The 24,170-nt window shown below is 52.5% G+C and overlaps 2 protein-coding genes across 2 annotated transcripts; both read left to right on the plus strand.

The window, feature by feature from the left end:
• The first annotated feature begins 252 nt into the window (after positions 1-252).
• Positions 253-6,779, plus strand: WAS (WASP actin nucleation promoting factor). Its single transcript, XM_065901263.1, has 12 exons — positions 253-414; positions 794-934; positions 1,907-1,993; positions 2,096-2,198; positions 2,311-2,352; positions 2,446-2,499; positions 3,154-3,328; positions 4,311-4,353; positions 4,557-4,710; positions 4,920-5,326; positions 5,568-5,682; positions 6,724-6,779. Exons 1-12 carry the CDS (start codon positions 283-285, stop codon positions 6,777-6,779), a joined length of 1,509 nt encoding a protein of 502 aa, XP_065757335.1. The 5' UTR covers positions 253-282.
• A 6,264-nt stretch (positions 6,780-13,043) lies between these two features.
• SUV39H1 (SUV39H1 histone lysine methyltransferase) lies at positions 13,044-23,857 on the plus strand. Its single transcript, XM_065900824.1, has 6 exons — positions 13,044-13,062; positions 15,185-15,330; positions 16,864-17,526; positions 22,625-22,771; positions 22,854-22,983; positions 23,724-23,857. The coding sequence occupies exons 1-6, from the start codon at positions 13,044-13,046 to the stop codon at positions 23,855-23,857; spliced, it is 1,239 nt and encodes a 412-aa protein (XP_065756896.1).
• Positions 23,858-24,170: the final 313 nt, after the last annotated feature.

Raw genomic sequence — 24,170 nt, forward strand, 5'->3', positions numbered from 1 at the left:
ACCAGGGGGAGGAGGGCCCGAGCTAGTTAGAGGGAGATGAGCCCCAGACAGTAAGAAAAAAGGAGGAGGACATGAGCTGGTCCAAAACATGGGTCTAACCAGTCAAATGGAGGAGGGCCCCAGTCTAAGGGAGGAGGAGGAGGCCAGGCCCACCGAGGGGCCCCTGGAGGACTTGTTTCCCTTGTGGTTTTTTGCACTTCCTGTTCCCCTGCTCGCTGCGAAAGTTCCTCTTCTTACCCTGCACTCAGAGCCTAGCCGGAGAGGACAAGGGCAGGAGGCACCATGAGTGGGGGCCCTTCGGGAGGCAGGCCTGGGGGCCGTGGAGGACCCGGGGTTCAGCAGAACATACCCTCCACCCTCCTCCAGGACCATGAGAATCAGCGACTCTTTGAGATGCTCGGACGGAAATGCTGGGTGAGCTGGGGATCTCCTGGCCCTCCCTGTCTCCCTTTCCTCTTCTTCCTCTCCTCCCTCTCCTCCTCCTCTTCTGCCTCTTCATCTTCCCCATCCTCCCCCTCTCCTCCTTTCCCCTCCTTCCTCTCTCCTCATCTTCCCCATCCTCCTCTCTTTCTCTTTCTTCCCCTCCTCCTCTTCCTCTCCATCATCTCTCCTAGAATCCACTTACCCCCATTCACCAATCCCAGGAAGATCTCGATGTCCATTCAGTTTCCCTCTGGCTGCAGCTCTTCCTTCAGAGCCATGACAGCCATGGGCAAGGAAGGACCAGGTCTGGTTCCCAGACCCTCTGGCTGCCCCTGACCAGATTCCACTGAGTCCTGCTCTCCCCTCCCAGACGCTGGCCACCGCGGTTGTTCAGCTGTACCTGGCGCTGCCCCGTGGAGCCGAGCACTGGACCAAGGAACATTGTGGGGCTGTGTGCTTCGTGAAGGATAACCCCCAGAAGTCTTACTTCATTCGCCTTTACGGCCTTCAGGTGACCCCCGCCCCCCACTGGACAGACAACCCAGTTTTCAACCGACAAACCCGGAGCTGTGTCCATAGCCCTGAGCCCTCAGGCAGATCAATGAACCCCTGAGCCCCAGAACCAAAGACTTCATCCAAATGTCAACCTCTGGTTTGTCTTTCTAAGTCCACGATGACTGACCCCAGAGTCTTCATGTCAAGATCTATAACCCCCAATATTAGTATACCTCCTAAGTCTGATCTGTTCCACAAACTCCAAAAAAATGAGTACTGTATTTTTACCTGAACCTCCAATCTGTTCGAAACTCAACATTTTGGGTCTCAGAAATCGCCCATCAGAACTCCTGAACTCCAGAATTCTGCCTAGCTCCTAAGTCATAAATCTGTTCCACAAATCCTCAACCTAAACTCTCTAAGCATAAACCCCAAATTCATCCTTCTAAACCATAAAGGTAGATCCAGTAGGACCACATCAAGATCCCAGGGCCATAAAATATTGACCAAACCCCTAAGCCATAACTCTGCTCCACAAACCTCAAATTGCACATACGTTGGCTAAACCCACCTCCAAAAAAACCTCCCAAGTTTATATGTCTGAACCTCAAATCTCAACCCCAACTCCTAATACTGGAGCCCTACCTGCCCAAATGAAGGCCCCCATAAAAGGGGGGATTTGGGATGATTCTACGAATGGGCTCAGTTTCCTAGGACTAGAGTCCAAAATCCTCAAATTCAAGCCCCCAAGTTCCACATCTAGGGCCCTGGACCCCAAATCCAAATCTCTCACTGAAGTGTCTGATTCCCATACTGTACCCCAACCCTCCACATCTGACACCTAGACCCCCAACTCTCCGATGCAGAGCTGGAAATCTCCAAATCAGACCCCTGGGCCCCAAGTTTGTATACCATGTTCCCTGTCCAGAAAACAGAGGCCTGCCACCCAGGGCACGCCTCAGTGCCAGTGTGTTCCCCACTTCTCCAGGCTGGCCGGCTGCTCTGGGAACAGGAGCTGTACTCACAGCTGGTCTACTCTACTCCCACCCCCTTTTTCCACACCTTCGCTGGAGATGTAAGTGACCACCTAACCCCTGGGCCTCAGTTGGGGTGCAGGGAGGAGACGGGAAATGTGGGGGGGGCCTGGAAGGCCACTGACCCCCCCACGCACGTGCAGGACTGCCAAGCGGGGCTGAACTTCGCAGACGAGGGTGAGGCCCAGGCCTTCCGGACCCTGGTGCAGGAGAAGATACAAAAACGAAATCAGAGGCAAAGTGGAGGTGAGGAGGCCTTGGGGGAGGAAAAGAGGTTGAGCAGAAGTGAGCGCAAGAGTAGGGAGCTGGAAAAGCCCCTCTCATGGTTCTGGTTCCCAGTCCACCTGTCTCTCCACAGACAGGCGCCAGCTCCCCACTCCACCAGTGCCAGCCAGTGAAGGTGAGTCCTCTAGTGCAAGGAAGAGTAAGAAGGGGCTAGCCCAGGAGCCTGTGGCAGGGTTGCGATAGCTCTCTACCCATTCCGTCTTCCCAGAGAGAAGAGGAGGGCTCCCACCCCTGCCTCCACACCCAGGTGGAGACCAAGGGGGTGAGTGCTATTCTTTCCTGTGTCTCTACATGGGCAGGTGGTGGTAGGGTGAATGGATACACAGGTGGGGAGTGGGTGGATGGATGAGTAGGTGGGTGGGTGCAGCGATAAGTGGGTGAATGTGTGGGTGGATGGATTGGTGGTGGAAAGATGGTTGAACGGGGGCATGAATTGATGGAAGGATGAAAATATAGATAGATGTATAAGTGGGTGTAGAGATGTATAGGTGAGTGGGTATGTGGATAAATGGATGAATAGGTGGATGGATGATTCATTAATTAATGAATGAGTGATTGAATGAATTCGGCAGTGAATAAATGAATAAGTGACATAACATTTCAATCGGTGAAGAAAGTAACTATTGAATGAGTGAACAAATACTTTAACAAATTAGTCCATGAGCCAGTGAATAAATGAGTCAGTACTTAAGTGATAAGCATGAGTAAATTAATTAATTAATTAATCAGTGAATGTATGGATGGTTTGTGGCACCCACCCAGCCGCTTCTCCATAAACCCTATCTGGACCCCTCATCCACTCCCTCCATGACCATCAAACACACAGATTCCCTCAACCATCTTCCTGTCTCTTGCTCCTATGCTCTGGTTGGTAGGTAAATGGGTCAGTGGCCCAGTCACCCATTTTTCCCCACAGGCCCAGCAGCTGGCTCACTGTCCCTGGGGCTGGTGACAGTGGACATCCAGAACCCAGACATCACGAATTCACGATACCGTGGGCTCCCTGCACCTGGGCCTGGTCCAGGTGATAAGAAACGCTCAGGGAAGAAAAAGATCAGCAAGGCTGATATTGGTGCACCCAGTGGATTCAAGTGAGAATCTCTCCCCAGTGGGCCCACGGATCCTGGGGGTGGGGGAGCAGATGAGCAGGTGGATAGGAGGATGGTTGAGTGGATGGAAGGATGGGAAAATGGATGGATGGGTGGGGGAATAGGTAGATGAGTGGATGGGTATGTGGGTGGGTTCAAAGCCGGGGACTAGGGAGAGGCACCAAAGGCACCAAGGTTCCCAACTTTTACAGAGGCAGTCACTCTCCGGGCCATGCAACTACAATTCATGACTCAGAGAGTGAGTGCCTCCTGAAATTTTGCTCCTCACTCACCTCAAGCTAGTCCCACCCTAGTCCCACCCTGGGTGGGCTGGTGGGTGAGTGGATCGGTGGGTAGATGGATAATTGGATGAATGAATGAATGGGTGGATTGGAGAATGAATGGATGGGTAAATGGGAAATGGGTAGGTAGATGGATGGGTGAGTGGATGAATATGTGGGCTGATTTGTTCACAGACAAGGTGGATGGGGATGGATAGGTGGCCAGATATGTGGATGAATGGACAATTCAATGGGTAAATGGACAGAAGTGTGTGGTTGAATGGGTAGTCAAGTGAGTGAATGGATGGAAAGATGGGCACATGGGTAGATGGATGGGTGGATGGACAAGTGTGGGTTAGGACAGATTGGTGGACAAATGGGTAAATAGATGTGTGTGGACAGATGAGTGGGGAGACAAATGTATATAGATCAATGGTCCAACAGGTGAATGTGAATGGCTACGTGGGCAAATAGATGGGTGGATGGATGGTGGAAAGAGGGCTGGGTGGACAGATGGGTACCACAAACTATGGACCCCTTCTAGTTCCATAACTACTGCTCTCACTCCTTCATTCACTTAAGACTCATACATTAATTCTGGCCCCTCAGAGTCCCTCTGGGCAGGAGAGGGCAAGAGGGCTTCACTAGGAAGAGAGGGAAGGAAGGGCCGTGGGGCTTCACTGGGGTCTCCTCACCTCCCCCAGACATGTCAGCCACGTGGGGTGGGACCCCCAGAATGGATTTGACGTGAGTAACTCCAAAGTCCCCTGGACCCCACTCAACTCCCACCTACCTTTCCATAGTCCACTGCTCCAGACCTACTCCCCAGACCCCACCCTTCCCACACCCCTCTTAGATCCCTCTCTGGGGTGGACCCCATGATAATCTGTGCCCCTTCCCTCCCCACCTTATTCTCACACCCCTGCCCCGGCCTTTTACCTCCTGGGCAGGTGAACAATCTGGACCCAGATCTGCGGAGCCTGTTCTCCAGGGCTGGAATCAGTGAGGCCCAGCTCACTGACGCGGAGACCTCCAAATTTATCTATGACTTCATTGAGAACCAGGGTGGGCTGGAGGCTGTGCGGAAGGAGATGAGGCGCCAGGGTGAGCCACCTTCTTTCTGGACACCCCCTTCTTCTCCAACCCTGGTAGCTGATCTCTAAGAGATACATTGTAGGCACTCAGTCCTCATGGAAACCCCTATACCGCTCAAATTGGGAGTTGGTCGGTTAGGGTACCCATTTTACAAATGAGCAAAACTGAGGCTCTAAAGAAAACTATAATAATAGCTCTGTGTTATCTTTCCCCCTCAGAGCCGCTTCCACCGCCCCCACCGCCATCCCGAGGAGGGAACCAGCCCCCCCGGCCCCCAGCTGTGGGGAGTAACAAGGGTCGCTCTGGCCCACTACCCCCTGTACCTTCGGGAGGTGCTCCTCCCCCGCCAACTCCCCGGGGACCCCCACCCCCGGGCCGAGGGGGCCCTCCGCCACCACCCCCTCCAGCCACTGGACGCTCTGTACCACCGCCCCCTCCCCCCCCTGGAGCTGGGGGGCCGCCCCTGCCTCCGCCACCACCACCACCACTGCCACCACCCAGCTCTGGGGTCGGACCGATCGCTCCCCCACCCCCTCCTTCTCTGGGGCTTGTGGGGGGCCTGGCCCCTGGTGGGGGTCGGGGGGCGCTTTTGGATCAAATCCGGCAGGGAATTCAGCTGAACAAGGTGAGGGCCGGCGTGATGGAGGATTGGGGGACTGGGACTCTGGGGTGTGCTGCACAAGTCAGGATATTAGGGGGCCAGGGCCGAGACTGATGGGGGTTCCAGGATTTGGGGGTTGAGTGATAGGGTTGGGAGGTTGGTGGGGAGACTGGAGTGTGTGGGAGGAGAAAGGATGATGAGGGGCGGGGAGAAGCGCTTCTCTCACAGGCCCTGAGCCTTGTGTGCTGGACCCTGCTTGCTGCAGACCCCTGGGGCCCCAGAGAGCTCAGCGCTGCAACCGCCACCTCAGAGCTCCGAGGGGCTGGTGGGGGCCCTGATGCACGTGATGCAGAAGAGAAGCAGAGCCATCCACTCCTCGGGTGAGAGCCCCCCCTCCCCTGCGAGCCTGCCATTCGGAGCCCATCCTGCCAGGACCCCGACCCTGGTTCCCAGCTAGTGTCAGCCTAAAAACACCCCTAACAGCCACCATCAATAGTTAACATTAGCCCATATGTTGATGAGAGCATGAACATGAATCTTTTATCAGTCTCTTTTTCTACAACGTTAACTGTCATTATGTAACAGTAATATGATTAACTCTATCTATCTTTGACAATAGTATTAACATTAATCCCATATGTTCAATAGTATTAACATTAGCCGCTATGTGATGATAATAAGGAGCCCCCATCTTCGACCATCATATTGACTCTAACTCCATGTGTCAACAGATTAACCTTAACACATTATGTGATAATATTATAACTAACCCAATCTTTTACAATAATGTTGACATTAATCCCTTAACGTGTCAACAGTATTGTCATTATATGACAATTATATGAGGATAATATTAACCTCAACCTATTATGTGACAATAATATAATTAACTCCAACTTTGACAATAATACTAACATCAACCCCAGAGTCTGTTCACAAGATAAACATGAATCCATTACATGACAATATCATAACGAACCTCATCTTTTGACCATGACATCATCATGAACCCCATTCCGTGTCAACAATGTTAACCGTAACCCATTATGAAACCATAATATTGTAATTTCCTCCACCTTTGCTAATATTTAAATCCACCCCATTAAGTGATAAGTCTGTTAAAATCAACCCTTTGTATGACAATAATATCCCAACTAACCACACATTTTTGACAATAATATTAACCTCGACTCCAACTAGAACCCAGACCCCAGCTATAGTCCCTACCTTACCCCTAAATCTCCCTCCTCTGAGGGGGTCCCTTCTTCATCCAACACACAGGCCCCAGATCTAATTTCCAAGCATGAGATCTCAGTCCCCCAGGGTCCTGAGCCCCAACCTCCCAGGCCCTAGTAACCCCCCTCCCTAGGGCTTTTGAACCCTCCTGCCCATCCTGAGTTCCACTCTCTCTCTCCCTCTAGACGAAGGGGAGGACCAGGCTGGCGATGACGATGAGGATGATGAATGGGACGACTGAGTCACCACCCCTCCCACTGTTCTGTGCTCACTCCCTTGGCAGCCCTGCTCGCCACCCTCCACTCTCAGCTTCCAGGCCCCTAAGCCCTGTTTCTTCTCCACCCACCCCTTCAGTGCTGTTATCTCTGACTGCCCCCCCAACACTCACCCTAGCAATAGTAGGGGACCTTTTTATACAAAATTTCTCAGTTCTTCTCACTCAAGGATTTTTAAACAAAAATAAAATAACTGTCTTTTTGTTTCTTTAAATCTTACTTCCTTTATATTCCAAATGTGGGAATTTGGGGTCCTTTTCCCCCAAAGTCCCTTTTATTCCCATTTCATTTATTTAACCTTATAGGTATACATTCATTTATTCCCTCGGTCATTTAGCCTGTACTTCTTTGTTTCCTTCAGCCCTTCTTTCTTTCCACAGATATTTATTGCCAGGAACTACTTTAGGGGCTAGGGATAGGGCAGTGGGGAAAAAACAACAAAAATTCTTGGTCTTGTGAGGTCAACATTCTAGGGCAGAAGACACACAAGAAACAAGGAATTAAATCGAAACAAAAGATAGTTACAGGACTTCCCTGGTGGCGCAGTGGTTAAGAATCCGCCGGCCAATGCAGGGGACACGGGTTCGAGCCCTGGTCCGGGAAGATCCCACATGCCGCGGAGCAACTAAACCCGTGCTCCACAACTATTGGGCCTGCACTCTAGAGCCCACGAGCCACAACTACTGAGCCCGCGTGCCACAACTACTGAAGCCCGCGCACCTAGAGCCCGTGCTCCTCAACAAGAGAAGCCACCGCAATGAGAAGTCTGCGCATGGCAACGAAGAGTAGCCCCCACCCGCCCCAACAAGAGAAAGCCTGCATGCAGCAACAAAGACCCAACACAGCCAAAAAATAAAATTAATTAATTTTTTAAAAAGAGAGTTATAGATCATGATAAGTGCTATGATGTGCTGAGGGGAAGTGACATTAAGATGGAATGTTCAAGGAAAGCCACTTGGAGGAGGTGACCGTTATTCTGGATCTAAAGAGAGAGGAATCAACCATGTGAATATTTGGGGAGAAGGGCATTCCAGGCAGAGGGAACAGCCAGTGCAAAGGCCCTGAGGTGGGAAAAAGCTTGGTGTGAGGCTGAGTGTGGTGAATGTGTGAGAGAGTTATTTGTTCAATCACTTACTTATTCTTTTTTTTTAAAAAACGTCCAATCAACATAATATTAGATCAAGAGAGTACTCGATGGTCAGACTTCCCCATTCTCCATGCACACAACTCACACACTACGATCCTGATGGGCAGGCTCTCCCTCTCAATTTTAAAATTTGGTTCTGCCCAGTTCCCAGTGCAAACCAAGTCCTGGCCAATGGCAATGGAAGAAGCAAAGACTTGATAATCAGATAGATCTGCTCTAAAACCCGGGCAAGATGCCTCACCTCTGAGCCTCAGTTTCCTCATCTATACAATGGGGGCAACAATATGTAACCTTTTCCAACTGGGATCCCACTGGGTCACCCTCGTCCTCTAGAACTTTCTCTCCAGGAAAAAAAAAAAAAAAAAAAGCACAACTCAAAACTGTCCGCGGTGTTTAAAGCTGTTTCCAAAGGAGTAATTAGAAACTCTTGTACAATGCAAATCAAAACTACAATGAGATATCATCTCACACCAGTCAGAATGGCCATCATCAAAAAATCTAGAAACAATAAATGCTGGAGAGGGTGTGGAGAAAAGGGGACACTCTTGCACTGCTGGTGGGAATGTGAATTGGTTCAGCCACTATGGAGAACAGTATGGAGGTTCCTTAAAAAACTACAAATAGAATTACCATATGACCCAGCAATCCCACTACTGGGCATATACCCTGAGAAAACCAAAATTCAAAAGGAGTCATGTACCAAAATGTTCATTGCAGCTCTATTTACAATAGCCCGGAGATGGAAAGAACCTAAGCGCCCATCATCGGACGAATGGATAAAGAAGATGTGGCACATATACACAATGGAATATTACTCAGCCTTAAAAAGAAATGAAATTGAGATATTTGTAATGAGATGGATAGACCTAGAGTCTGTCATACAGAGTGAAGTAAGTCAGAAAGACAAAGACAGATACCGTATGCTAACACATATATATGGAATTTGAGGGGAAAAAATGTCATGAAGAACCTAGGGATAAGACAGGAATGGAGGCGCAGACCTACTGGAGAGCGGACTTGGGGATATGGGGAGGGGGAAGGGTGAGTTTTGACAGGGCGAGAGAGAGTCATGGACATATACACACTAACAAACGTGGTGGGGTGGATAGCTGGGGGGAAGCAGCCGCAAGGCACAGGGATATTAGCTCGGGGCTTTGGGACAGCCTGGAGGGGTGGGAGGGGGAGAGTGGGAGGGAGGGAGATGCAGGAGGGAAGACACATGGGAGCACATGTGTGTGTATGGCTGATTCACTTTGTTATAAATCAGAAACTAGCACACCATTGTGGAGCAATTATGCCCCAATGGGGATGTTAAAAAAAAAAAAAGAAAATTAAGAAACTCTTGTACATCAAAGCCTAGAATAGAGGTGCCTACTCCTTCCCATTTCTGAAACCTGGTGGATTCAAGATCTCAGATTTCCTACCTTTAGAGGAAGAAGAAAGCAGGGAGGAAAATAAAGGTGAGGAGGAATTCAAAAAGGGCAGACTTCTTCCATCTGCAAGACTAGTGGAAGAATTTCTGAACCATCCAAGGGCAGCTTGAGGGTTTAGGGGAGGGCAGAGGTGTGGGGAGTGGAGCTGGCTTTGCCCCTTAAGAATTCTCCCGCAGCCGTGGAAGCTGGAGAAGGGGGCAGCCTCAGGTTCCCTTTAATTCTTTCATTACTCTTCATCCCCTACTCCACTACCCACCCAACCCTGGTCGGTTCCCGTGGCGAGCACTGAGTCTAGGAAGGGCCTATCATATCACTTCTCCCCCACCTCCCCTCGCCAAACCCAGAGTTCTGTAACCCCTTGGGCAGGCTTTGTCCTGGAAAAGACCTTACATCACACAACCTCTGAAGCCCCAGGAGCACAGGCTAGAGCAAGCACAGACCTGTAGTAAAAGAGTTGACTGTGGGTGAGTTGCTTGACCTCCCCGGGACTCAGTTTCCTCAGTCTTTAAAATGAAGATAAAAATTAAAGTAGATGGTGTCTGCAAAGTTCCTGCCTCCTTGCAGGCATCTGTAAGCATCAGATGCTGCTACTGCTGTTGTTACTATTGTTATTACTGGGTGTCCCTGATCTTGAGTCACCATTGATTACAAAATGCATCGTTATTCTATGTATCGCTAAGAAAGACAAAAAAGTACTGCCAATTAAATTATGACCCATCAGCGCTTGTAAGACACAGCCTGATTCCAGAGATGTTAAGAAATTAAATGCTTCTGGAGCCCTGGCTGGTGATGTTGTTCCTTAACCTGCATTCTGGCTCCACATGTATGTTCACTTGTGAAACTCATGACATGGGTCACCCATGGTCTATGAGCTTTTCTGTATGTGTGGTACAGTCCATATGAGGTTTACATTAAAAGCAGGTCAAACTTGTGCAGCTTGGAATGGATAAAACCTTGTATTGGCCTCACACTGGGAGATGAAGTATACACAGTTAGGCACTAAATTAATCCTGAATGAGCAGACCAGTGGCTGGGAGTAGGACACAGTAATAACAGGGTAGCCTCTTACTTTGAGGTCTCTTGAAAAGGTGCTAGTCCGAAAGATTCATTTTCTTTTTTTTTTATAAATTTATTTATTGTATTTATTTTATTTTTGACTGGGTTGGGTCTTCGTTGCTGTGCGCGGGCTTTCTCTAGTTGCGGCGAGCAGGGGCTACTCTTCATTGCAGTGCACAGGCTTCTCATTGCAGTGGCTTCTCTTGTTGCAGAGCACAGGCTCTAGGCACGCGGGCTTCAGTAGTTGTGGCACGTGGGCTCAGTAGTTGTGACACGTGGGCTCAGTAGTTGTGGCTCACGGGCTCCAGAGTGCAGGCTCAGTAGTTGTGGGGCACGGGTTTAGTTGCTCCACGGCATGTGGGATCTTCCCAGACCAGGGCTCAAACCTGTGTCCTCTGCACTGGCAGGAGGATTCTTAACCACTGCACCACCAGGGAAGCCCCAGAAAGATTCATTTTCTAGATGAGTAGGAGATGCCCACCCAAGGTCATTCATCCGAGGTTTTACAGATGCAGAAACTGCCTAAGGTCACACACTTTAGTAAATGGTGGAGCTGGGATTGAACCCAGGTACTTGGGCTCTAGAATCCAAGCCTTTACCCACTACACTGTACTGTTTGGGGAAGACCAAGGGATGCTTCCCAATACCCATAAACCTCTACATTTCCCCCCAGATTCAGGCAGAAAGAGGTCATGCCTTAAACCACTTTCATGGGTTGGACAAGCCTCCTGGACTCCTGGGATTGGGAGGGTCCTGCCTGCTGGGGGAGACTGGGGGCATGTGAGGACCAGCACCGGACTCTGTTCTAGAAGGAATAAGGGAGGGAAGGGGAATCTATGGTGGGACTTCGCTGTTAACTGTTCCACTCACGGCAAGCAGGGACTAATGGAACCTCAGCCTGACCAGCCATTTCTCCAACCGGTGCACAGCTGGACTGGCAGGCACAGAATAACCGTTTGGTTAACTGTATAACCGTTTGGTTGACTACATAACTCATGGACTGACAGGGAGAGGGGCAATTTGAGGAAATGACAGTGCAGTTTCCTGACACTGTGAGCTACTGAAAATCGAACTGAATTACAGCCCGCCTGGGACAGGCTGGGGCTGGTGACCTGATGGTGCAAAAGATGGGCAGCCTCCTGAGGGACTTACAGGCTGGCTGACTGATGATCCACGCTGTTGCTGCCTGCCTCGGTGGCGGGATGTTGCAAATGGCTGACTTGCTAGGAATCACACCCAGCCCGAGGGGCTGTCTGGATGTTACACTGTCTGGCGATGTGTAAAGGAGATCTACCCTGAGGGAATTTCAGGCTGACTGATGGACAGATCTGTGGCCGCCTGATAGGCAACTGTATCTGGTGACTGACTGTCTATCCTGACCAAATCACAGCATGCTCGACAGACCGTGTGGCCAGTCGGATGCTGAGAATGGCTACCTGGCTGACTGATATGAGGGGCAGACTGAACGAGTCACAGACCAGCTGACCCACTGAAAGATGAGTATAGCTGCCTGACCCCATGGCTTTCCACGGATAGAATCACAGCCACTCCAAGAGGGCCCCGGGGTCAGAGGCTGCTGACTGACCGACCAATGGGGGGCATGCCTTGCCTGAGAAATGACAGATTGTTGACGACTAACAGGTTGCCTGGAGGCTTTAGCTGCTGTGACTACGTGCTCTGAGGGAATAAAGTGCCTGATCATGGTGTGAATGAGGAGGAACCTGAGGGAATTACAGAGTGACCAACTGACAGTGGAGAGCGTGACTGCCAGGGCTACATTAGATGCTGACAATGACAGCCTGTCCTGACATAATCACAGCCAGCCCGAGGGCCCGGCTGGCTGCTGTGGCTTCCTGGGCGGTGGTGAGATGATTCTCCCCAGGGGATTCGGAGCTACTCCCAGAGCCAGGGTAGATAGAGAGCCCGGCTGCTGGACCGACTGTCGGTGCGATGAAGGGACAGTCTAAGGAAATGACAGGCTGGCTGACGAGCAGCGAGTAGCGTAGCTGTTGTCAGAGCCGTGTGTCTGCCTTGAGGGCCTCGCAGCTGGCCCGAGGGCACGAATGGATGCTGCTATTGACAGACTGACAGCGTGAATGGGGGGCGGAGGTCTGATGAGACAGTGGTCGTGGTGATTGTCTGATTTGAGTCGGGTGACTGACTGAGCAAGCTGTATGTGGAGGTAATCCACCTGGGGAGTCACGGCCTGCTTGGGGTTAAAATGTGGTGACGGACTGACGGCGGTAATTGGGGGTCTGACAGGACGGAGAATCCCCCAGTGCAGCTGGCTGACAACGTGATTGGCTGACAGTGTGACAGACAGACCGGCTTACGGGCAGGACCTCCGGCAACCTCAGCTGCCGACGCCGCCGCCTCCGCCTCCCAGACGCACTCTGGGAAAGCGCCGGCGAGCACCCGCCTTCTGGACCGAGCCGGGAGGCGGGGAGGGATCCGGTCACGGCTCGCCGGTTGGTCCGCGCGGGCGCTGCTCGCGGCGCGGCGCGGCCAATAGGCTGCGCGTTCTCGGCCACGCCCGCGCGAGCTCTCCTCTCGCGAGGCCGGTTAGGCCCGAATGTAGTTAGCCGTGGGGAAAGATGGCGGAAAATTTAAAAGGTGAAGCAGTGGCGGCAGCGACGCGGGCCCGCTGGCCGGGCCGGGTGGGCTGGAGGGGTGGCGTCGCTGGCTCGGGGCCCCGGCGTCCGAGGCCACGGGGTCGGGAGCCGGAAGCTCGGCGCCGAAAGGCTGGAGCTCGGGGCGCGCGGGCCTGGCGCGCGGGGCTGGGCGGGGCTGAGGGGAGGGGGCGCGTGCCTCCGAACGCGGCGGGCAAGGGGCTAAGTGGGGACACGGGAGGGGCGCGCGCCGCAGGTCGCGACCGGACGGCGCGCGCACGCACGGGGGTTTGTCTGGGAGGCCGCGCCCGCGCGCGGGAAAATTGGCCGCCGGTGACCGTTACCCTCTTGGTGTCCACGCGAGACGCCGGAAGGGGAGGGGAGGGAAGGGGACGGACCTCCTTTTCAGAGTTAGGGGACGGGGGACTCTTCTGGGGGAGGGTATCTCCTCGCAGCGTGGTGGGGGAGGGGTTTGCGGCAGAGAGGGCTCGCCCAGGAAGAGGGGAAGGGGGCTTCCCTAATGGGAGAGCTGGACTCCCCCATGCGCGGGGAAGGAGGGGTGACTCAGTGTGTTGGGGAAGGTGGGCCCCTCTGGGTGAGGGAAGCTGCGGGGAGGATGGGTTCCACAGGTGTGAGGGGGAGCTCTGAGAGTAGGAGAGTCCATCTGTGGTCAGTGCGGAGACAGCAGCTGATGTGAGTTGGGACCACGTTAGCGGGGCTTCAAAAGCAAGTTAAGGGTTTGAAAGGGAGAGGCATCACAGGGAAAGGAAGGCGTGGGTACAGGCCGAGTCTCCACTAGGCCTGCCTAAGTGGAGGGGGGGAAATGCACACGTAATAATTTTGCAGAGCTCTTGTACATTTGTAGGTTGACATCTAGAGTATTTCATCATGAGTTTAAATGTTTGGTTTTTGTAATGGAAGGTAGAAAATATTAAACATTTTAAAAAGATGAAATAGGATAAGGACTGACTGATTATATTTGGAATAAGGGTTTTGTGAAATGATTTGATAAAATGGCTTCTAAAGCACAGTAATTAAGAATATGCCTTGAACCGAAAGAAGCCTTTTTAAGTAAAAAAATCTGTGTGTCCTGAAAACTTTTGGTAGCCCCCCAAAACATTCCAGGTATATTTAAAATAATTGCTGTCACTAACCTATATTGTTCTGTCTGTTCTCGAATTCAGAGCACACCCCTTTGGGCCAGCTTTACCCTTCACAGAAATGTGGATGAGACAGAGAAAATCAAAATGCAGTGTGAAAAAATATACCTTGTGGGTTTAAGGCACCTGCACTAACCATTTGGGGAAGCTTCCTGTAATCTAATACCACTCCACAATCTCTTATTCATAATTCTGAAATCCAAAAAGCCCTGAAAACTTAAATTTGGTATCATTTAGTGGTAAAACTAGGCTAGATGGAGGGACTGTTCAGTGCCACTATCTTGCAGCTTTATTTCTCCTATGTTTGTGAAAATTCAGACTTTTGCTACAGAACTATTAATGTATTTGATTATGTCTTGATGTCCTGACCACACTAGGGGTGTGTTAGGGAATGTATGGGATATACCTAGAACTGCACTTGTAAAATCTAAAAAAGAAATTTGGATTCCAAAACATCTGGCCCCAGGAGCTTCAGATAAAGGATTATGGACCAGTCTTTCTAGTTACGCCTTTGTTTGGTGCCCTGGAGGTTTTAATCCCATCCCTACCCACACACCTTGGAGAAATGCACCCTACTGAGATGGAGGGGGTTGTTCTCTTTCTTTTGCAAAGTGGGGAGAAGGATGATTAGGTCTTGAACTCCAGGCAGGTTTGCAGGCAGTTTAAGGAATGGTATAGAGGGAGCTGGAAGCTCTGGGAATAGATTCCTTTAGGACAATCCATGCAGCAGATCCCACTTGGAAGTCTGCTGCTCCAGGGAAAGCCTTGGACAGTGAGCATTGGGGTAGATGGGAGTGGCACATTTTTGTTGTAGAAGGGTCTTAGCATTGGGAAGGCCTGTGGATTAAATTTCACTGACTCTGAGGTAGTCCTTTGGAAGTCCCAGGGAAGATTTGGGGTCCTCTTTGACCCCTGGCCTTGCCAGGATGCCCAGCAATAGTTCCTTCATGGCCCCCTTTGTTCTAGGCTGCAGTGTGTGTTGCAAGTCTTCTTGGAATCAGCTACAGGACCTGTGCCGCCTGGCCAAACTTTCCTGCCCTGCCCTTGGCATCTCCAAGAGGAATCTCTATGACTTTGAAGTCGAGTACCTGTGCGATTACAAAAAGATCCGCGTGAGTCTGGGGTGACCATGGCCGGGGCAGGGGTGACTCAAGGAAGCTGGCTTCCTGCCCCCTTACCCCCAATTACCCACATCTGTTTCCAAAAGTAATTTTCTCCTCTGATCTTAAAAAAATAGGATTAGTAGGCCCTCTTATCATCTCCATTTTACAGGTGGGAAAACTAAGTGGCTTTCAGAGAGGGGCAGGAGCCAGAATGAATCCCCAGATAAATCTCTCCTCCCACCTCCCTAGGAATACAAACCAATTGCAAAGATTGAGATGTTGAGCCCAGTAGTGGAGACAACGACAGCTAATGGTTTTGAGCATTTTGCCTGCCAGGCACTTCCTTTCAGAAACTCATTTAGGGCTTCCCCGGTGGCACAGTGGTTGAGAGTCCGCCTGCTGATGCAGGGGACACGGGTTCGTGCCCCGGTCCGGGAAGATCCCACATGCTGCGGAGCGGCTCGGCCCGTGAGCCATGGCCGCTGAGCCTGCGCGTCCAGAGCCTGTGCTCCGCAACGGGAGAGGCCACAGCAGTGAGAGGCCCGCGTACAGTAAAAAAAAAAAAAAAAAAAAAAAAAAAAAAAAAAAAAAAAAGAAACTCATTTAATCTGCCAGCAATATTGCAAAATGGGAACTGTTATTGTTGCCAGAGGAGGTAATGGCAGGATGGTTAAGAGAGCAGCCTGGAGCCAGCATGCTTGGGTTCAGATCCTGGCTCTGTAACCCTGGGATACTTACCCAAATTCTCTGTACTTAATTTTCCTCATCTATAAAATGGGTATAATTAGTAGTATCTACCTCATATAGAGTTGTGAGGGTTAGATTAGTTAATACATGTAAGTTGCTTAGAACAGTACCTGCTACATAACGAATGCTAGAAAAATGTCAGCTTTTTTTTTCTTATTTACAGATGAAGAAACAGGCCCAGCAAGGTTAAATAACTGCCTAAGTTTACACTGCTAGGGAGCGGCAGTTTCAGGATTTGTCTAGTAGAATCTGTGTAGTTAAACTCTATCCTATAGCTGCCGCTCAGCAAGAAAAGATCCCTCTGGCTGCTGTGTGGAGAACAGACTGTAGGGGCAAGGGTGGAAGCAGGGGGACAGGTGAGGAGGCTGCTGCTGCACTCCAGGCGAGCGATGACGGTGGTGACGGTGACAGAGGTGTGAAGTGTAGGATTCTGGATGTAGCTTGAAGGCAGGGCTGACAGGATTTCCTGAGAGTGGATGTGGGGAGTGTGAGAAAAAGGAGTCAAGGATGACTTGGAGAGCTGGACTGAACAGCTAGCGGGAGGGAATATGTTTGGGAGATTAAATCAAAAGTTGGGATTTAGACAGATAGTAAGCGGGAGCGAGGGATTTGAACCCAGTGAGCCTCACTCTAGAGCCCATGCTTTTTAACCACTGCACAGAGTCATTCCAGGAAACGGGGGGAACAGTTTGGGTGTTGTCCACAGGCGTTGGGATGGAAGTCCCATGAGGGCTGGCCCAAGGGTCTCGTCTATCACTTACAGTGACCTCATTCCCCCCCCACCCCACCCCCCAGGAACAGGAGTATTACCTGGTAAAATGGCGTGGGTACCCAGACTCAGAGAGCACCTGGGAGCCACGGCAGAATCTCAAGTGTGTGCGCATTCTCAAGCAGTTTCACAAGGACTTGGAAAGGGAGCTGCTCCGGCGGCACCACCGGTCAAAGCCACCCCGGCACCTGGACCCAAGCCTGGCCAACTACCTGGTGCAGAAGGCCAAGCAGAGGCGGGCGCTCCGGCGCTGGGAGCAGGAGCTCAACGCCAAGCGCAGCCACCTGGGACGCATCACCGTGGAGAACGAGGTGGACCTGGATGGCCCCCCACGGGCCTTCGTGTACATCAACGAGTACCGTGTCGGTGAGGGCATCACCCTCAACCAGGTGGCTGTGGGCTGCGAGTGCCAAGACTGTTTGTGGGCACCTGCTGGAGGCTGTTGCCCTGGGGCATCGCTGCACAAGTTTGCCTACAATGACCAGGGCCAGGTGCGCCTGCGAGCCGGGCTGCCCATCTACGAGTGCAACTCCCGCTGCCGCTGTGGCTATGACTGCCCCAACCGCGTGGTACAGAAGGGCATCCGCTATGACCTCTGCATCTTCCGCACGGATGATGGACGTGGCTGGGGTGTCCGCACGCTGGAGAAGATCCGCAAGAACAGCTTCGTCATGGAATACGTGGGAGAGGTAGGGAGACGGGGCTGTGCGCAGCTCTCCCCACGTGTGTTCCCACCGTGCGCGCCGAGCTCTCCCCACTGTGTGCCTGCAGCTTCCCTGCTTTCCCCGTGGGAAAGGTGTTGAGGGGGTTAACCTGAGTGTGAGAGGGACATCCTGGCAGGGGCGAGTATTCCAAGCTGGTAAAGGCACGTTGAAATACCTCCAGACTGGGTTGACTTCATAAGGGTACCTAGCAAAGAGGAAAGCGGGAACTGAAATCCAGGCAGCGTTCCTTTTAACAGGCCGTGTGGTCTGCACAGGATTGCGTCACCTGAAAAGGCACTTCCTCTTCTCATTTCACGAGGGTCCAGCTTATCACCAAGCTGTGTCTACCCAGAAGGAGCACCTTTTACTTATCTGCACAAAAGGAACACAGTCTGGAGTAGGACATAGACATGCCTTGGGGAGGTTGGCTACCTCCTCTTTTAGCCGCGCAGGACACTGGGGAAAGGCGAGCTGTGTCCAGCAGGCTAGCCGCTGGACCAGACGAGCCCCACATCTTAATGGCTTTGCATGCTATAAGTCCGTTTGCTCTACCAGTGTGGGCATTTGGGTCGTATCCTTCCACACGACGGCGTGGCCACCTAGGTTCTTTCCCTCTTGTGCCTGTGCCATGCCTTAGAGTCGCCTCTGATCCTCGGCATTGCCTGGCAAGTAGGCTGGGGGTTGCAGAAGGGGAGATTTCTAAGAGGCCAGGCCTGGACGTGGTGCATATCATGTCTGCCCGCACCTACTGGCTGAAACCGAGTCACTGGCCTTACCTCAGTGCAAAGCAGCTGTGAAGTGTGATTCAGCCATATGCCCAAGTGGAAAACGAAAAGGGATTTGGGTGAATAACTAGCAAGTATCTGCAACAGCAAGTGTCATCTTCTAAGATGGGACGTGGTGGGCATTTGGAGTGGGGCAGTTCTTTGTTACGTAGGACCGTCTCATGCATTGGGGAACATTTAACATCCCTGGACCTTGACCATTTAAATCCATGAGTGTGCCTTGTCACGATGACAACCCCAAACACCTCCGTATTTCTGTGGGTCTCTTAGGGGTATGACATGGCTGGGAAGTGACAGAATTGGCCTAAGGGACGCACACCTGAGGATGTCTACACTGTAGTGATAACACTGATGAAGAGGAGAGGCTCCTGCTCTGAGGAACTGTAGAGTAGAGAGGGTCATAGCCCCCGGGGCTGGGAGCGGGGCAGAGACCGTCTAGAAGCAGAGCAGCCCACACTGCAGAGGACCCTGACAGTCTGGACAAGGAGATGTCCACACCCCAGATAATCCCAGTGGTCGGGTGGAGGAAATGTCCACATGTTGAAGGACCTGACAGTCTAGAGGAAGGAGGAGGTGACCACAGCCCAGAGGGTTCCTGACAGTCTAGAGAAGGGGGGGGGGTCCTGACAATCTGTAGGAAGAGGTGTCCATGTCCCAGAACGACCTGAGGAAGAGAGCAGGCTCTCCAGAGGACCCTGGCGGTCTGACTTAGGAAGTGTCCACACCCACACTGCCCTGACACTCAGGAAAGTGAAGTGTCCTCACTCCAGAGGGATAGTGACAGTCTGAAGGAGCTCAGGTCTACACCTAAGAGACTCTGACAGCCTGGAGGAAGTGTCCACACCCTCAGCACCCTGACACTCTGGTGGAGATGTCCAGACCTTAGAGGGACAGTGACAGTGTGGAAGAGATGTCACACCCCAGAGCTATGTTAGCAGTGCAGGGGATGAGGTGTCCATACCCACAGGAGTCAACAGTCGTAGAGGAAGTCCAGAGCAGTGGGTATCCCTAGCTTCACTGCACTGACAGTCTTTGGAGGAGCTGTCAACAGCACAGGAGAATCCTGACAGGCAAGGAGGAGGAAGAGTCTTCATCTCACTGGCACCCCAAGGTCCCCTGGGCCCAATACTTTTCCCACCATTCTTCCTTAGTGTCCTTACTCCTCCACGCTGTAAACATGGCGGTTTCTGGGGACCCTGTGGTGCTGTCCTACCGGGTGTTATCAAGGGCATATCCCCGACCCATTCACCACACTGTCCTCCTCCAATCTGGACCTCCGTTCACTCTCCACCTCTGCACTGACAGCCCCTCCACGTGAGCTGCCCTTCCACGTTCTGTCAGAACATCTCCACCCTCACCCAGCAGAGAACATAGCCTGTTTTATTAATTCTGAAACACGCACTTTCTTTATATTTTAACAACTCTGAAATGAAAGTGAGTCTCGCTTGAGTTTAATTAAATGATGGCATATCATCATTTAATTAGCAGCAGTTTTTCCTTTCTTGGGAAAGGGCGCACAAAATCAGGGAGCCTGTTAGATTTTGACAAGCTACGGTACTCATAACCACTCCTAACACAAAAACAAACAGAAATCCCTCTCACATCTCTGATCCTGTTGGATTTTGACAACACCCCTATCAGGTTGGGATGATTGTCACTGTCATCTCCATTCGACAGATGAGAAAACTGAGGCCCAGAGAGGTATAGTAAAGTGCTCAGTCACCAAGCTAGTAAAGTGGGTAAAAAAGCCCAAATGTCTAAAACTCGTGTGCTGCCAAACCTGGTGGAGTGTTGTTTTTTGGATTTGGGAGGGGGGTTTGGCTGAGGAAACGGGCAGGGAGAGAACATTCAGGATCCCATATCCGGGACGGGGCAGAGCAGCAACTGGACTCTGAGTCTTCTGGTTCCCATTCCCATCAAAACCCTTTCCCGGCTGCCAGCTTCTAGCCCATCTGTCTTCCCCAGTCACTCCAGAGAATTGCTGGGGAGCAGGGAAATGGACTGATTTGTTCTCAAGTTTTCAGGGTGGACCACCCCTTACGGAGTGGGAATGAAAAGAAGACAGAGAGAAGGAACCGTTTGTGCCCTGCAGGGTTTGCAGTGTGACTCACTCCTGGGGAGACTGGGGGAGCAGGTAGGGGCAGAACAGGCAGGAAGATGGAGACTGGGGAGGAGGTGGGCATTCCCTCTGGTTGGGGAGGGGCCCAAAGGGAAAAGCTGGCCCAGACACCACCCAGTATGCTCATGAGCCCAGGAGAGGCTGTCCTTTGATCCCAGGCTTCTGAAGGCAGCGGTGGGTGGGAATTGGGAGCTTCAGGAAGGCTGCACAGAGAAGTGACATCTTTGGGAGCTGATGTCACAAGGAAGAGTATGTGTTCTCTGGGAGGTGGAGGGAAACTGACCTTGATGTACTCTTCCTCAAAATGCTTCTGTGGCTCCTGTTTTGTCCCTCAGGAGAGTCCCCACTTTTCAATCTGGTCAAAGCCCTTGTGTGATCTGCAGTTTGCTTTGATGGTGTATCTTTTTTCCACTGCCCCTTAAACTCTAAAGCACTGTGGGTGTCTGAGTCCATCTATGTTACCACAGATTGTGACCCACATGGGCCAGACTGGACCTGGTCCCTGTGACTTCCCCACCAAATTGACCCCTGAGGGCCAGGACCAAGCCTGGTTCCTGTGTCTCCCCAACCCAACTGTAACCCCTGAGTACTGGGACCAGGCACAGGGTAGGCCTCATGAAAATCCACTGAATGAATGAGTGAACAAACAAAAATTGAGGGTATGGGGGAAACCAGGTTCCTCAAGGAATGGAGCTGCAGTATGGGGCAGTGAGCAGTGCGGCCTGAGGGATAGGCCTTGGTCTTCTAAGGGGGTTGTTGATTGGCATTCAGCACGGAGCAGAGGCTGGAGGTGATGGTGGAGGAGGCAGGAAGGAGGCTAGAGAAAACGGAGGCTGGTCAAGACCAGAAGTAGGAAGAGCAAGGTCACTGGCTGGCTTGAGGATGAGCAAGGAAGGAGGCCCGGGTGGGTCTTGGGCTTATGCCCAGTGTGGCAGGAGGGTGGTGGTGGGCAGTGGGTCTCTGATGAAGGGAGAAGGAAGGAATAAGGGGTGTGGCGAGAAGAGAGTACCTGAGTTGCCTATAGGACCACTGCTGGACAGAGGTCAGGTCTCCGAGCTAGAAAGCAGGATACAAATAATGAGCATCTGCTGTGTGTCTGCTGTGTACTGTGCTGGCACTTGTGTCTGAGGGCCGGGCAGAAACCTGGGAGTGGAGAACAAGGCCGGCCCTGGTCTAGGGGCACCCAGGCTGAGGAGGGGGCAATATTGGCTACCATGGGACCTCACCCAGAGGCATGGGCCCAGAAGAGGGGACATGAGGGATGGAGAGGAGGGATGGAGTGTGGCAGGGGCTGGGGTGAGGAATCCATCACCAGCATTTGGGAGGCAAGGACAGGCTGGGCTAGGATAATGGTCCAGTTACTAGGACAGATGGGGACCCATCTGGGGAGGAGGAAATGCCTACTGCTGTCTTAAATACCAGTTGTTGGCAGTGTGCGGTGTCAGGGCTGAGCGAGGTGCTCTACTCTGTGCTCTGGTCCCCTTTCTTTCCTCTTCCATCTCTTGAGTTTTTGGCCTTGGTGTTTTTTTTGTGATCTCAGGCTCCTTGGGGTCTTGGGCCTTTTTACTGGACCTGGATCTTTTGCATTAAGATTCTGTCTGTTTCTAACTCTCTGCCTCTAGCTCTCTCTTCTGAGTCCCTTTCTCATTCACTCAGTCTCCCTTTTCCCAGGCCTCTCTCTTCAGCTTACTCTCCATGTTCCTTTTGCTGTCTGCACCGCCCTGCACTGGCTCGCTTCTCTAGAGCTGGATCCTGCAGCGCCTCAGGCTCTCTCGCCCTGGATCAGTCAGCGTCTCTCACCCCCACTCTCCCCACCCCTCTCTGTTGAGTACTGGGTCTTTTTCTTTCTCACCCTTGATCTGGGTCCCCTCACTATGTCCTACTATGGGTCTCTCACTATGGGGACCTCTGTCTATCACTCCTGGACCTTGTGGCCGCCCTCCGCCTACTGTTGAGACTCCCAGTGCCCTCCAGAGGCCTGAGAAGGGCTGACACACTCTGTGCGTCACTGCCTCGCATGTGTCTACACCGCCCAGCCCCGCTGAGCCAGCCGCAGGGTGCGGGTGCCTCCTTGCTCCCTTGTTCTCCTCCAGGGGGGCCATGCTAGGGGGTCGGGAGCTGTGCTGGCTTTCCTGAACCTTCTTGGCCAACCTCCCCTCCCCTGTGGCCTTCTCCTCAGATCATTACCTCAGAGGAGGCAGAGCGGCGGGGCCAGATCTACGACCGCCAGGGCGCCACCTACCTCTTCGACCTGGACTACGTGGAGGATGTGTACACCGTGGACGCCGCCTATTACGGCAACATCTCCCATTTTGTCAACCACAGTGTGGGTACCCCGAAGGCGGGCGGGGGGTCGGGAGGAGCAGGCTGGGCCCCTCCTCACCCTCCCACTGTTCTTTTTTGCCCAGTGTGACCCCAACCTCCAGGTGTACAACGTCTTCATAGACAACCTTGATGAGCGGCTGCCCCGCATTGCTTTCTTTGCCACAAGAACCATCCGGGCAGGCGAGGAGCTTACCTTCGATTACAACATGCAAGGTGGGGGTGGCAGGGGACCGCGGGCAGGGACACACGATGACGTGGGGCACAAGGACCCTTCCCCAAGGAACTTTAAGATGCTCTTACTCCCAGTCTCATATCTGGACTCCTGGACCCCTGCCTACCCTTTGGGGGTCCCTTCATTCCCAGCCACTGGACCCCAATTCTGATACACTCATGCCACCTTCTCCGAGGGCTCCCGGGGGAGGATGTTTGGCTCAACAGTTATGACACTCCTCCTGACTCCAATCTTGTCTGAATTTCCCCAGTCCCCCAACCCTCCCTGCTCCTAACCCCCTTTGGCCTTCCTCGTTCTAAGCCTCTGGACACCCTTGTGGCCTCCAACCAGTCCCCTTCTTGACCAACTAGCCACCTCTGAGACACTCGAGGGGGGATCTTTGGCAGGAGAGTTCAGATGCCCCTCTGGATGCCCAGGTGACCCTCCATTCCTGACCCCTGCCTGACACAACCCTCTTGGTTGCCCCTGACAGCTCCCTGACACCCCTCCTCCAAGAACCCCCAATCCCTGGCCATCTTCCTAATACCTGAACACCCGTCTAGTGCTAAGCCCTGGCCCTTGCCTGAAACCACCAACCCCATGACCCCTTCCTGACCCAGACCTCAGACCTGCTTCCAGCCCCTAAGATCCCTGGGTCCCGTGGTAAAAAGGGCAGTGGGACAACTTCATCTAGGCCTTCTATCTAACAAGTACCCCCCCACCCCCGGCTATGACTCCACAGTGGACCCCGTGGACATGGAGAGCACCCGCATGGACTCCAACTTTGGCCTGGCCGGGCTCCCCGGCTCCCCCAAGAAGCGGGTCCGTATTGAATGCAAGTGTGGGACTGAATCCTGCCGCAAATACCTCTTCTAGCCCTTTGAAGTCTGAGGCCAGACTGACCATGGGGGCCTAAATATGCGTACCCCACCCACCCACTGCTGCCCTCCTGTTGAGGAACGACTGCCAGGGCCTCCTGCCTGCCTCTGCCTGCCCCCACCTGCCCCATGCTCGGCGCTGCGGGGCCATGGAGAGGACAGACTACAGGAGTTCCCTCTCCCTGTCCCAGCCCCATCCGTGGGTTGCACTTACCCCTGCCCACCTTCGGAAGTGATTTTTCAGCACCAGGACTTTCTGCATTTGGGATTTCATCGCCTAGCAAGGAGGTCCAAGGGCTGAGCCCCAGCCC

Source organism: Phocoena phocoena, chromosome X (assembly GCF_963924675.1).
Source record: "Phocoena phocoena chromosome X, mPhoPho1.1, whole genome shotgun sequence".
NCBI lineage: Eukaryota > Metazoa > Chordata > Mammalia > Artiodactyla > Phocoenidae > Phocoena > Phocoena phocoena.